The sequence below is a fragment of the Hyperoodon ampullatus genome (assembly GCF_949752795.1).
Source record: "Hyperoodon ampullatus genome assembly, chromosome: X".
Lineage (NCBI taxonomy): Eukaryota > Metazoa > Chordata > Mammalia > Artiodactyla > Ziphiidae > Hyperoodon > Hyperoodon ampullatus.
Genome location: NC_136913.1, coordinates 129,296,733 through 129,312,204, shown reverse-complemented (window position 1 = coordinate 129,312,204; position 15,472 = coordinate 129,296,733). Strand labels below are relative to the sequence as shown.

The 15,472-nt window shown below is 41.7% G+C and overlaps 1 protein-coding gene across 4 annotated transcripts in view; it reads right to left on the bottom strand.

The window, feature by feature from the left end:
* MTM1 (myotubularin 1) overlaps nucleotides 1–15,472 on the bottom strand; it is a gene marked incomplete at both ends in the record, with an annotated part of 81,210 nt that overhangs the window by 9,761 nt on the left and 55,977 nt on the right. For 3 of the 4 annotated variants that reach the window (XM_079727514.1, XM_079727515.1, XM_079727517.1), the window contains 5 exons: nucleotides 3,696–3,809; nucleotides 4,422–4,514; nucleotides 5,816–6,022; nucleotides 9,196–9,381; nucleotides 13,181–13,369. In XM_079727514.1, the coding sequence (XP_079583640.1) occupies nucleotides 3,696–3,809; nucleotides 4,422–4,514; nucleotides 5,816–6,022; nucleotides 9,196–9,381; nucleotides 13,181–13,369 (789 nt within the window). The remainder of the gene's footprint in view (nucleotides 1–3,695; nucleotides 3,810–4,421; nucleotides 4,515–5,815; nucleotides 6,023–9,195; nucleotides 9,382–13,180; nucleotides 13,370–15,472) is intronic. The other variant, XM_079727516.1, reaches the window with a different exon arrangement.

The window sequence follows — 15,472 nt, the reverse complement described above, 5'->3', positions numbered from 1 at the left end:
CCTGAACTCCATGTAGTCTTCTTTCTTGATGCCACATGTGTCTGAGGATACGTTTGCTCTACTTCACATCTGGTTGACAGTTGGGTGGCAAGAGGATTCTAGGTTGAAACCATTTTCCTTTAAAATTCGGAAGGCAATGCTCCGCTGACTTCTACTTTCCAATATTGCTGCTGAAGAATTCAAAGTCTTCCTTACTCCTGTTTCTTTGCACATAACCCACTCTTCTTCTCTTTGGAAGCCTGAAGGGCCTTTCCTTTCTCCCTGGTGTTCTGAGACTTCACAAAGATGTGCTTTACTGTGGGTCTCTTCTTGTCCACTGTGCCTGGGCACTTTGTAGGCCTTTCAATGTGGAAACTCACACACCTCAATTCTGGGAAATATTCTCACATTATTCCGGTGATTTCCTGCTCTTCTTTGCCTATTTTCCCTTTCTAGAACTCCTATGGTTTGGATATTGGACTCCAGAACTGATCTTCTAGTTTTCTTATCTCCATTTCCTACCTGTCTCTATGCCCTACTTTTTGGGAGACTTCAACCTAATCTTACAACTCTTCTGCTGAATTTTAAATTTCTATTGATAGTACATTTTTTTAAAATTAATTAATTTATTTTTGGTTGCGTTGGGTCTTCGTTGCTGTGCGCAGGCTTTCTCTAGTTGTGGCGAGTGGGGACTACTCTTTGTTGCAGCGCACCAGCTTCTCGTTGCGGTGGCTTCTCTTGTTGAAGAGCACGGGCTCTAGGCACAAGGGCTTCAGTAGTTGTGGCACATGGGCTTAGTTGCTCCGTGGCATGTGGGATCTTCCCCGACCAGGGCTCTTCCCCAGGGCTCAAACCCGTGTCCCCTGCATTGGCAGGTGGATTCTTAACCACTGTGCCACCAGGGAAGTCCCTGATAGCATGTTTTTAATTTCAAGTTTTCTTATCTCTAAATGTTCTTTCTAAATAATATCCTGTTATTATTTCATGGTACCAATATTTTCCTATCTTTCTTGGGATATTAACTGATAGCTTCCTGTCTAGGTTTCTCCCCACCCTACATGGTAACTATTTTCTCCAAGCTGTTTTATTTCTCTCCTGCTTGTTGCTATTATGTAAGCTCTGAAGTCATGAGGTTTGTCAACCTGAGCTTCACCATGGGGAACCCTAGCTGTTGGTAATCTTTAGGTCCTTTTTCTTGGGCTAGTCAGTTTCTCTAGAGATGATTCCTTTTTTTTTTTTTTCCAAATTGAAGTGTAGTTCATGTACCATAAAATTCACCATTTTAGGGCTTCCCTGGTGGCGCAGTGGTTGAGAGTCCGCCTGCCGATGCAGGGGAAACGGGTTCGTGCCCCGGTCTGGGAAGATCCCACATGCCGCGGAGCGGCTGGGCCCGTGAGCCATGGCCGCTGGGCCTGTGCGTCCGGAGCCTGTGCTCCGCAACGGGAGAGGCCACAACAGTGAGAGGCCCACATACCACAAAAAAAAAAAAAAAAATTCACCATTTTAAAGTCTACAATTCACTGGCTTTTAGTACTTTCCCAATGTTGTCCAACTGCCACCTCTATGAAGTTCTAAGACATTTTCATCATCCCCAAAGGAAACCCTGTACACATTAAGAAGTCACTCCCCATTCTCCCCTCCCTCCAGCCCGTCAACCACAAGTGTGCTTTCTGTCTCTATGGACTTGTTTTTCTGGACGTTTCATATAAATGAAATCATACAATATGTGCCTTTTGTGTCTGGCTCCTTTCACTTAGCACGTTTTCAAGGTTCATCCGTTTGTGGCATGGGTCAGAACGTCATTCCTTTTGATGGCTGAATAATATTCCACTGAATGGATAGACCACATTTAGTTCATCTATTCATCAGCTGATGGACAGTGGGGTTGTTGACGTCTTTTAGCTATTCTGAGTAGGGCTGCCATGGACATCTGTGTCTAAGTTTTTGTTTCAACCCCTGTTTTCATTCCTCTTGGGTACATACCACTAGCAACATCCAAGGGTTCCATTTTCTCCCCATCCTTGCCAACAGGCTCTCACCTGAAAGATAAGGACCTGCCGCCAGAATGCTGGGAGTGAGCAGGGGACATGGGCTGGGTCTCTCACAGACCAGCTCTTTCCATTCACCTCATCCCCTGAGGACACTCAGGTCCCCAGCCCGGATACCTACTCTCACCCTCTCTCGAGAAGAAACCTCTGTCCTTAACTCCAGAGACAAGTGGACGTGATCTGGGGAAAGCTACCTGCTTATACTAAACAGACCCTCAGGTTATCTTTGTTTTCCCCTTCAAGTTATCTTAGCCTTCCCTCTTTGCCCCATACGCTGGTACACCTTTGCCCCAGAACCCCTGAGTCATATGGGGTTGCTGTGATGCAAAGTGGCCTGGTTCTTGGCTTCCCCGCTGCTGGTTTGCGAGTCACTTTTCTCAAGTAAAGTTATTTCCCACTTATCTACTAAGTTTCCAGCTTCCAAGTTTGTTGCTGTGTCTCCTTCCTTATTTCACCCTGTTCTTGTGGGTTTATGCCTTTTAAAAAAATTTCCCTTACTGACATTTTTATGGCATTTTGGGAGGGTGACCTTGCATGCCTTTTACAGCCATTCATACTCCAATAGCCAAGATATGGAAGCAAACTAACTGTCCACCAACAGATGACTGGATAAAGAAGATGTGCTAGGGGCTTCCCTGGTGGCGCAGCGGTTAAGAATCCACCTGCCAATGCAGGGGACACGGGTTCAATCCCTGGCCCAGTAAGATCCCACATGCCGCGGACCAACTAAGCCCGTGCGCCACAACTACTGAGCCTGCGCTCTAGAGCCCATGAGCCACAACTACTGAGTCCACGTGCCACAACTACTAAAGCCCGTGCACCTAGAGCCTGTGCTCCACAACAAGAGAAGCCACTGCAATGAGAAGCCCGCACACTGCAATGAAAGTAGCCCCCACTCGCCACAACTAGAGAGAAGCCCGCGTGCAGCAACGAAGACCCAACGCAGCCAAAAATAAAATAAATAAAATAAATTTAAAAAAAAGAAGATGTGCTATGTATATACAATGGAATATTACTCAGCCATTAAAGAATGAAATAATGCCATTTGCAGTAACACGGATGGACCTGGAGGGTATTATGCTAAGGGAAATAAGTCAGACAGAGAACGACAAATACTGTATGTGTCCACTTATATGAGGAATCTATAAAACAAAAGTGAGCAAATGTAACAAAACAGAAACAGACTCACCAATATAGAGAACGAACTAGTGGTTACTAGCGGGGAGAGGGAAGGTGGGAGGAGCAAGATAGGGGTGGGGGATTAAGACGTACAAACTATTAGGTATAAAATAAATAAGCTATAAGGATATGTAGCACAGGGAAATATAGCTGTTATTTTGTAATAACTTTAAATGGGGTATAATCTATAAAACTATTGAATCACTGTGTTGTACACCAGAAACTTATACAATACTGTAAATCATCTATACCTCAACAAAAAAGTCATTCCTACTCCCTGAAGGCAAAGTCAATGTCTTACCCCTGAAGTAAACACCACACACTCAATAACCCCTGGTTGAAGTGAAAACGCCCAAGCTTGGGGTACAGAATGAGAAACTTTGCATTAACCACAAACCAAGCTATCAAATTCTTTGTTATTTCACAGCAGATTAAACACATTTTGGTGAGTCTTTAACTAAAAAGATGTTAAAGATGTTAAACACTCACCTGTTTCTCTCGAGCGGATTCACAGTTGTATAAGAAAGTACCAAAGCGGCAACTATACAGATGATCCAAAATTATAATCAAAAACCGTTCATTGAATTCAAAAGCTGTGGGGAACTAGACAAAAACAAACAAGCAAACAATGTATGAAAACTTGGGGCTGATCTCGCACAGAGCTCAGAAGAGGTGCATAAATGTTCCAGAAGGACAGCTGAGGCTGTGGTCTGCGGCGTGCTACAGCTCACCTGTTGGTGCTTTGCACAGGGCTGAAGAGCTTAACTGAGCATCAAGTAAAGGAATAAAGAGGGAAAAAGAGAAAATAAGCCCATTTTCTGGGCTCTCCTGAGCGTACAGGACACACAGGATGGTTTAATTATTTATGGAGGTCTAAGGTAGCAGACACGCCTACACACAAATGCCAGTGTAGGATGAATTGGAAAAGACGACTTGCTATTGTCAATTATGCTGCTTCTCCACTAGCAGAGAGAGTACAGTTAAATATTAAAATTTTAAAACTTTATTATGAAAAATCCCAGTGAATATAAATAGTAGTGAGAACAAAAAAAGTGAACCCCGTGTACCCATCACCCAGCCTCAACAGTTATTTGCACATGGCCAAACTTGTTGCATCTCTATCCCTACCCTGTGTTACTCTGAGGCTAATCCCAGATATTATATCAAAATAGTTAAACATTAAGTCAGATGTATTTTCATCCTAATATCTCTTACCTGTTTTGACATCTGCCATACACAATCAACAAACTGGAGAAAAATAGGAGATCGGTCAGCGTCGGCATGGTTTTTATCGCCATGACCTATTCTCTGAAAGGAAGTGATGATTTGTTTTAATCTCTGGGTACAAAACTGAGGAAGCATACAACTCACAAAATGTGACAATCACAACTCAGCAATCTGCATTCCAAACGCCAAGCTTCTCAGAGAGTGAATAGTATTTTTTTTTCCCATGGCAATACAGAAAATAACGTATGGTTTCAAAATAATGGAAATTAAGTATATAAACTTCTATAATATATCAGTACAAACTGAGAAAGCATCATGATGCTATGTGAACATGACAACTATTTTATCCGGTTGGAATTTTGTACAAGTCGTGGGCAGCTGCAGGTAGAGTTAAGTTACCAGTTGCGAAGGGACCAATCCCAAAGTTTCAAGTCTTGAAACCATGTCCAAAAGGGTGTGATTATTATAATTAAAAGTTCTTTTAAAAAAGGTTCTTTCTCGGGCTTCCCTGGTGGCGCAGTGGTTGAGAGTCCGCCTGCTGATGCAGGAGACACGGGTTCGTGCCCCGGTCTGGGAAGATCCCACATGCCGCGGAGCGGCTGGGCCCGTGAGCCATGGCCGCTGAGCCTGCGCGTCCGGAGCCTGTGCTCCGCAACGGGAGAGGCCACAACAGTGAGAGGCCCACGTACCGCAAAAAAAAAAAAAAAAAAAAAAAAGGTTCTTTCTCAAAAACAAGACAAAAACCTCACCATTTATTCATTTACTAAACAATGACTCTTTCTACTTGACGATGCTATTCACACTACTTGTGAAATTTAGATGAAGGCTACAAGGCTACACAGCAGTGTTTCTGACACTGTCTATGGATTCTCTTCATGAGAACCATGTGGGGAACTTGTTGAAAATGCTTATTCAAAGGGTGCCTGGAAACAAGACACCCTTTTAATAGGAAATTTAATTTTAATAGGTTCTTTAGAAAAATAGGAAATAGGAATTTTAATAGGTTCTTTTGGTTTTCAAAATGTCTATCGGAGAATAGTAAAAGCCTCAACAAAAAGTCTAGCATTTCTACAAAATATTTGGCTCTAATAGTTATAATATTAGTTGAGAAAGGAGTATCTTCCTTCTTTTGCACAATTTCAATTTAAACACTTTTTGTATTACTTTCAAGCGAAACTGTTAATAGCGCAGATGGATAAATATGTCTCCTAAAAAGACTGGCTAAACCCAAGGCGTCACACATTTTCAAACCTGCAGAGTGTTTTTTATTATACTCCTCAGATTTTCTTTTTAAAAGGAAATCACTGGTTTCACAAATAGTTTTTTTAATCCCAGATGGTGGTGATCAGACATTTAAAAAACTAGCTTTATTGTTTACTTACAGATGCGAATTTGTGTCCAAAACTGATCCATTCTTTTTGGACCAATATTTCAAAGCCCTCGATGCTCCGGTAATAACTGTCCAACATCAGCATGGCCAGGGACGTCAGCTGGGCAGTCCTGTCCCATCCGTCGCTGCAGTGCACCACCACTGAGCTCTTCCCTGAAGAAACCCTGTCTGCAACCTGGATGGCTCCCGTCAAAACGAGCTGCCAAAGAAAAACATGTGAGTCAGTAGCTAGCTGGAAGGGACTGCTTAAATTTGAACTTATAGCTTTTAGCCCTAGTTAAAGTTCGTTTTAAAATACTATTAACATCTAGAACAGAAAGAGTTCTGAAAACGGAAGGCCAGAAGCTGCAGGGTCTGTTGCTTTTCCTCTACAGAAACTGCCTTCGAATGCAAGTAGGTATTAAAAAACAAGACAAATACACGAAAGCCAAACTGCATTTCAAGCTTTCTTTCACATAGGTGATTGTACGAGTTCACTAGGGCTGTTGTAACAAAGCCACACAGACTGGGTGGCTTAAATGACAGAAATGTATTATCTCCCAGTTCTGGAGGCTGGAAGTCCAAGATCAAGGTGTGGGCAGGGTCATGCTCCCTCTGAAGGCTCTAGGGAATGACCTGTTCCAGGTCTATCTCAAAGCTTCTGGTAGTTCCTTGCCTTCTGGCAGCATAACTCCAATCTTCAGATGGTATTTCCCCTGAGCATGTATATGTGTCCAAATTTCCCCTTTTCATAAGGACACCAGCCTTATCGAATGAAGGGCCCACCCTACTCCAGTCAGACCTCATCTTAACCAATCACATCTGCAGTGACCCTATTTGCAAATAAGGTCACACCCTAAGGTACTGGGGGTCAGGACGTCAACATATAAACTTTGGGAGGACACAATGCAACCAATAACAGTGATCACATTAGAAAAATCACTGGCCCAAGAGGTCCAGTCTAGACCTTAAAGGCATGATACAATGGAAATCACCTTCTGGCCTTTAAATTGACAAGATATGAACTCTTATGTGGCTCATAAATAGCAGAATCCTTACCTAAAGATAAACTGACAGCTTCTAGTAGATTTGAGACCTAGCGGTGACTAAATGTATGCATACAAAGAGCTACTGATGTCATTTTTGATGATTTAAGTATTTATAGAAGTATACTTTACAAATAGTAGAATTTACCTGTAAGTGTACACTTCGATAAGGTTTAATAAATTTATACAGTTTTGCGACCATCACCACCATCCAGTGGCAGAGCAGTTCTATTACCCAAAATGGTTCCGGGTGCCAATCTCTGTTCCCACCCTCAGCCCCAGACAACCACTGATTTGCTTTCTGTCTCTACAGTTTTGCCTTTACTAGAAATTTCATAGAAATGGAATTCTACATTAGGTGGTCTTTTATGTCTGGCTTCTTTCACTCAGCATAATGTTTTTGAGGTTCATCCATGTTGTAGCCTGTACTGGTTAGGCTCCATGACCAAAGGTCTGGGTTTGAAACCTCATTCCATTTTTAACGTGTCTCACCTTGAGCCAATCACATAACTGTGGTTCTTTTCTTGCTCAAGTGAGGAGTGAATGGTACCCCCAACCAGTATATTCACCTTTTCAGACCTGTGTGGTTGTTTCCTTTAAAAAATTAAACACACCTACGCAGTGGTTAAGAATCCACCTGCCAATGCAGAGGACATGGGTTCGAGCCCTGGTCCAGGAAGATCCCACATGCCACGGAGCAACTAAGCCCGTGAGCCACAACTACTGAGCCTATGCTCTAGAGCCCTCGAGCCACAACTACTGAGCCCACACGCTGCAACTAGTGAAGCCTGTGAGCTCTACAGCCCGTGCTCCGCAACAAGAGAAGTGACCGCAATGAGAAGCCCGTGCACCGCAACGAAGAGCAGCCCCCACTCGCCACAACTAGAGAAAGGCCGCATGCAGCCATGAAGACCCAACGCAGCCAAAAAATAAATTAATAATAATAAAAAAATTTAAACCCACGTAAACTGTATCTTTTTGCTTTGTCTACAAAAGCCCTTGAAGAGCCATTCTCAAAATCTACAGAAAAGTTATAAAGGTACTACAGAAGGTTCCCATATACTCGACCCAATTTCCCCTATTATTGACATCTTAGAATAGTATGGTACATCTGTCACAACTATGAACCAATAATGGATATATTATTAAATTATTAATAAACTTAATTTTAATGAAGGCCATGCTTTATTCAGATTTCCTTAGTTTTTACCTAATGTTCTCTTATTCTAGTCCAGAATCCTACCCAGGATACCATATTATATTTAGTTGTCACAATTAGATTTTTTGCAATTCATTTTTGAGGATGATAAATTGTGAAAAAAAAAAACAAAAGTTCGAGAGACTAACTAAAATTATAACTCCTATTAAGTTGGAAAATAAATTTTGACTAGAAAACACTCTATCTGAATAATTCACCTATTTAAGGTTGGTTTTTTGTTTGTTTATAGAACTAAATGGTGGCTTCTAAAATTGTTAGTTCCCTCACATAACTTCAAGTATTTTTAAAAAAAATTATTATTTATTTTATCTATTTATTTTTGGCTGCGTTGGGTCTTTGTTGCTGCACACGGGCTTTCTCTAGTTGCAGCGAGCGGGGGCTACTCTTCGTTGCGGTGCGTGGGCTTCTCATTGCGGTGGCTTCTCTTGTTGCAGAGCATGGGCTCTAGGCGTGCAGGCTTCAGTAGTTGTGGCACAAGGGCTCAGTAGTTGTGGCTCACAGGCTCTAGAGCGCAGGCTCAGTAGTTGTGGCACACGGGCTTAGTTGCTCCACGGCATGTGGGATCTTCCTGGGCCAGGGATCGAACCTGTGTCCCCTGCATTGGCAGGCAGATTCTTAACCACTGCACCACCAGGGAGGTCCCAACTTCAAGTACTTTTAAAAGAATGGAGGTTTTTGATGCCTCTATCAAGATGAAGGATTGAATGTAATAAAAACACAAAACTCATTCTTTAAACAAAGTCAATTTGAGGTAAGTTTCAATAAAAACAATTGTTCTAGGTTCTTGAGGGTCAGTGGGTCATACCCAGTAATGGTTCAATAATAAATTATCTACTTCTAAATAAACCTGGGTGAAAGGCTCAACTACTTGCTATTGACGAGTTGGAAAGTGACATCTCTACAAACTCTAAAAAATATTCTGGAGATAATATTGTGAAATCTTTAATTTAGGTAAGCAAACTGTAAAGAAACACAAAATTGTCAAATGTAGAGCCATATACAACAAATATTTTCTCTCACTGTTCAGTTTTTTTTTTAATTTAAGGAATCAAAAAAATTTCCTAATCCGCTAAACCATTACTTTCTTTTTTATATATGTGTATCTTTTTTCAAAAAAAATATACTTGCCTTGATATGTTCCAACCAGTGAGTAGATTCTAAACTGGACAACCAGTGAGATTCTTCCACATTAGGATAAACAATGTCTTTGACTTTTTTCAAAGATTCCCGCATGACATGAATGTTGTGAATGTCTAAGAAGAAAAGTTCGGCGTTATGATAGGTGTCATCACTTTCATATCCTCCTCCTGTTGCCTAAGAAACAAGAAGATACACAAAACAGTAAGTCGGGTTTTCTGTCTCTTCAGTAACTTATACAAATATTTCAAACGTTATTGGTCCTCCAAATCTCAACCTAAAAACTTGCAACTTAGATACAATAATTGATGTGACCTGACTTCCTATCTGACACTAGACCTCAACAACATTAGTCACACTTTGAGCTAGGGAAAAAAGATGGCGAGCTGGCAATTTCCTGAGGATCTGTATTTGAGAGAAAAAATCATTTTCAAAATGTTCTATAATTACTAGCTCTTCTTCCAGATCTGGAAAGGCAAGAGCAGGTTCTGAATGGTCACTGTCTTCCATCGGATTTTAACAGTACTCTTCAGGGGCAGGCTCCTGTGGGACTGGATGGGCTCAGACAGACCCAGGTCAATAGCTCAGTTTCAGCCCCTCTTCGCTGTGTGATCTGGGGCAAGGCACTCAACCTCCCTGCGCCTCAACGTTGTCTCCTGTAGAACAGGGGATAATACTACCTAGGTCTCATAAGATTAAAAGGAGCCAGGCTCTGTAACAGCTAACACCAGCCACCATTCAATGAGCCCCTCTGACATCCCAGATACTGTGATTCTTGCTTTACATAATTTTATCTAACTCTTACAGCAATGCTGCAAGACAGGTATTACTATCTCCATTTTGAAAATGAGAAGAGATGCTATTTAGCTACCCCCAAAGTCAGAGGTAAGCAGCAGAACTTAAGTCATCTGACTTCACAGCCTGAACCTTTTCTAGTGCCCCATGACTGTGTGTGTGCTATGCAAACACCAGGGACAGCGCTGCACGTGGTGGGCCCTGGAGGGACAAAAGGTTTCAAGCGGGGACGAGATGGCTACCACCTGCCGTGGCGCCTATCAGCATCCACCCGCTAGAGTGGGCGTCACTTCCCTTTCACAGGGTCGTGAAGATGCCCGTTTTCCACGAAGACAAAAAGAAACGCTCCGGTTTTGTTTAGGAACCTGGCTGCATTCTGCTTAATGCTTTAAAATGCCATGGAACATGTGGCCTCTGGCCTTTTAAGAAAAAGTTAAATTATTCAGGGACCTGCGAAGAAAGCAAGCTAAAATGGAAGGATGCTAATTAACATCATAAAAACATATGAATATGTAAACTCACCAGTAAAGGTAAATAAACAGTCAAAGCCAAGTTGTACTATCTTGGCAGTGCCCGCAGGGAACGGACAGACAAGCGACATGCCTGCCATTGCCATGGAATACCTCTTCTCTTTTCATTTACAATTGAAGGAATATAAACTTGTAGCTCGGGACAGAAGGGCCAACACATCCTATGGTTTTTTTCCAGGGTTAGTCACAGAGAAGGTTTCCTGCAGTAGAAGTAAGGCTACCACTTGAACTTCAAACCTGGAGACCTAGGTACAAGCCAGAGGCCTTGATCTCCAGAGACTCTAGGTAAGAAATTGTATTTTATTTAGACAGAAATGTGTTTTTAAAGCTTGCTACAAATGGCATCAGTAGTAAGTAGACAATAAATGTTCACTTTGTTTTTAAATAGTTATCAGCTAATGAATCCATACACAAATGGGTCATATTCCCCTCTCCTTGGTTACCCCTACCTCGGGGAATAACACCTTGCAGCTGCCATCAGAGGTCACAACAGAGGTGCACCTATCCCCCTGGCAGTCACTGTTGTGAACTGGATCTGCAAGCGTCTCACAGGAGGAGGACACACGTTACCCTCCCGTGGACACGTGACCTGTTTCTCTGTACATGTGGTTTGTAAACAGTTAGTGATTTTCAAAGACATTCCTAACTCTGGAGTTTCTTTCATAGATCACTGAAGATGATAGGAGGAAAAAGTAATAATTCATTGCCATAGTTTCTGCCAAAAATAGACATGAACACAGTCCCACTTTAATTCATCACAGGCTGCTGGATCTTATCTGCCTCTAGGTTTCCTTTGTTTGTTTTTTTGTTTAATTTTAAATGGTGCAATGTTGCTTGTTACATATGGGGTTGTAAATTTCTAAATATCCACAAGGGCAGAACAATTAGGTCCAAAGAGGAGAGAATTCAGAAGGGTAAAAATCAATTAGTCAAGCATAGACTGAGTTCCCAAAAGTTCAAATTCCGCATCTCTGATTAGTTTTGAAGTTTTCTTTTCAGTTCTCTTCAACAAAAAAGAACAACCCATGTTACCTAGTGCAACCACGTACACAGCCTGTTGCTATGGATACAGATGACTAGGAAGACACAGCCGAGGGAGGAGGGGAACCTCAGTGTGTTTTTTTAGAGAATGATGCACAGATCTTTCAAGCCTAGGTTTTTTTCCTTAATTTTTTCCTTCCCTTCATTCCTAAATGGACTAGAAACACAGGCATATTTCCTGAGTGTTAAAAAGGCATTCAAGAATTCTACTGCTACAACAATGAACTTTAGAGTTAATACAATAAAGTTATTCATTTTATATATTTTATATATTTAAAAATATTCTTTCTAAATACCCCATTTTAATGTTATATGATATCTGTTTCAGGTTAAATGTATACATGGAAATACTTCATTTTATACATGTATTCAACTCTGAATTATACTTGAAGGAAAGCAGGAACAGAAATATAAAGGTAAGGATAATACAACAAGATATTCATATTTAGACTTAATTTTCTAAATGTTGTGCTATATTTCCTAACCTATTTATTGATTTCACTACCTGATTGCTTGACAAATAATTTCAATATCATTTTTGTTATGTAAAACAAAACCAACTGCAGTAACAAATACCGGGTCCAAGAGTAAATGTGTAAGGTGCACAATCTGTGTGCAAATAATTATGAGTGGAGCCCCACACACACGCCTGTGTAGACAGACATCACAGGGTCCATTTAGGAAGCTACTGAATCTATCTGAGCTGCTTGAGGACTTGTTTTGCTTTCAGGTTCTTGTCTTGTGCTCTGAATAATTGAAGATGCCAGATAAATGACCTTGGGATAAGAAAAATATTCAAGATGATGAAATTTAAGCCTACATCTGACAAGAAGCCATACATCTGAAAGGTGGAATGGGGCAGGCCCACTGTGAATACTTATAAGTGACAGCTGGCAATGGGAGAAGGAAAGGAAAAAAAAAACAAAACAAAAAGGTGAAACTGAATGTCAAAGATATTTCTGAATCTTGGGCCCTGTAGTGCAGGGGCAAACAGCCTTCCACCTTGAGCATCTGCTGAGGAGTCCTGCAGGCAACACTGCCTTGTCATTCAACTTTGGGGGCAGTCTGCATGCTCTACTTAAGAAGGCCAAGAAGACCCTTGAGAAAGATTTCTTTGAAAATATTACCATTATGTGTGTAACTGTAAAATTCACATATACACGGATCTACTCATTTCTTGGATTGTCTCATATAAATGAGAACACACATTTCTGAGTATAGTGAAGAGAATGCTTAGATAAAGCTACAAATTTAGGATTTTAACAATTACAGCTTCCCACAATCCTCACAGATGCCTCACTAGTGTATACACTGAGAATGACTGTCAACGGCCTAAAGGGCTCCAAAGAGATTCTAACTCTTTCCCAAGTTCACTACAGCTCTAGACTTCTAGTTTACCTAAAGCTTATTTTCATTTGGCTTTAATGTATTCAACTTTTAAGATATGTTTTGTGATTAAAACTACTTTCTACCTTCAGTGAACTCGTTTTCCTCTTTAAGCGAAGTTTAATTTAAACCCACATGTTGAGAGGCCATGGCAACAACCTTCACGTAAAACACTGCACACTGTACATAAGGCAAGTTTCTACCATGTCATTAAATATACTTACCTTGTTGGCCACTGCATTTACATTGGGTCTAGCATCGTAGATTGTGAGTTTGTTAATTTGCCTATTCGTCTCCCTGATGACGTCGAGATATTTCTCATCATCTTTATTTCGTTTACCACTCATACCAACAAGAGGCTGACTACAACGCACGATGACCGTCTTGTTTTCTGGATGAATCCATGACAGCACCTACGGTTGGTTCAGAAATTTTAAGCTATCGAGAAAGAACCAAATGTCAAAACAATTAAAACTATTAAAAAAAAAGAGAGCACTAACAATCATGATGAAGTGAATCTCATTTTGCTGAAACGGGATGCTTGTTCACCTGCCATTTCCATGTGTGCCCAGAAACACACATTTAACGACGATGACTATTCAGGGCCAATGACAATAACCAATTGCTTTACTAGTCTTTTCTTAATTTGCACCACATCTAAAAACATTAAATGCTTACCTAAAAATAGTTATATCACTTAAAGGAAACAGAAAGCTTCAGACATTTTATTTCAGTCCTGTAGCCTGCACTGGATTTGTCATCACCCAGAAACAGCTCTAGCAAAAGGTGAGAGGTAAAGAAAACCACCCCTGGTACCTCACACCTGCAGGTCATTTTTCCAACAGTCTCAACTCTAGAATCTAACACAGGGGCTTGAAAACCCAAAGGAAGCAAACAGGATCTCAGGACAGCCAAAGAGCTGCCAGAGTCTCCACAATGAAGCTTGGACACCCGCCTCCTGGGAGAGCTCTGAGCCTTTACTCAGAATCAACCTTCTCCAATTTTACACACAAGCCCAGCACACTTGCTACCTGGTCTCTCAGTTCATAGCACCTGAGAAACAAGACCTGTAAAAGGAAGCTTAAAATGTAATACAGCAAAAGCTACAGAACTGTCCACTTTCAATGAATGAATGGTTTCATAGATGAATTCTATCTCAATAAAGCTGTTAGAAGAGAAAAATAAAATAAAATTAACAGAAGCTGGAAGGTAAGTGTGGTGGCTGAGTTCACAGCCTCTGTAGCATCCTTTCCCCCTTTCATCAAATGCAGAGCCACGTGACAGCATGACGCTGCTGTGACGATGAATGGAGAACGCATGTACCCAGCACAGTGTACGAAAACCCATGAAAAGCAGACACAACCCCAGAAGCACAAGTGTTCGAGCTCACTTAATACAAGGCCAAGTACGCTGTCATCTTTGAAGTCACCTCCCCACTATGGCAAATGATGAGCACTGATGTTCATAAAAATCACTGTGTATAATAATGACAACACGTCAGTGAGAAAAGATTATATGATAATACGAATGAATACTCATTCAGTTGAGTCTCTGTGCATGCCAGGGCCCAGTCAAAACACCACTGTGGCCCCCAACTAAGACTCCAAAGGCTCAGGACTGGGAGGCCTGGGCACAAGCACTGGCCTCCCTCAACCTCCATTTTCTAACCTACAATGTGGAGGTGAGACCTGCCCTGCCCACCTCCTATGGCTTTGCCTCCAAGAGGGAAAAGACGTGAGATCGCTTTTAAGTATCTATGTATTTTTAATTTTTTTCAGGTTTATTGACATATACTTGACCTATAACACTATGTAAATTTAAGGTCTACAACATGTTGATCTGATACAAGATCACTCTTTTTTTAAATTTTATTTATTTATTTATTTATTTATTTATTTATTTATGGCTGCATTGGGTCTTCGTGGCTGCACGCAGGCTTTCTCTAGTTGTGGCGAGCGGGGGCTACTCTTCGTTGCAGTGCGCAGGCTTCTCACTGCGGTGGTTTCTCTCGTTGCAGAGCACAGGCTCTGGGCATGTGGGCTTCAGCAGTTGAGGCGTGCGGGCTTCAGTAGTTGTGGCACACAGGCTCAGTAGTTGTGGCTTGCAGGCTCTAGAGCGCTGGCTCAGTAGTTGTGGCACACAGGCTTAGTTGCTCCGCGGCATGTGGGATCTTCCCGGACCAGGGATCAAACCTGTGTCCCCTGCATTGGCAGGCAGATTCTTAACCACTGCGCCACCAGGGAAGTCCCCACTCTTTTTTTGGAGGGCCGCGCTGGGCAGCTTGTGGGATCTTAGTTCCCCAACACAGGGCTGGAACCTGGGCCCTCGGCAGTGAAAGCGTGGAGTCATAACCACTTGACCACCAGGGAATTCCCAATATGAGATCACTTTCAAAAGAGCAAATCGCTGCACATACAAGATAGTTATTATTTGATAAAGACCCTCATCAAATTTTAAATTTAAATCAGGTCATATGCAAGAAACTGCCCTGTTCCCCCCGTGCCCTCCATTCTCTG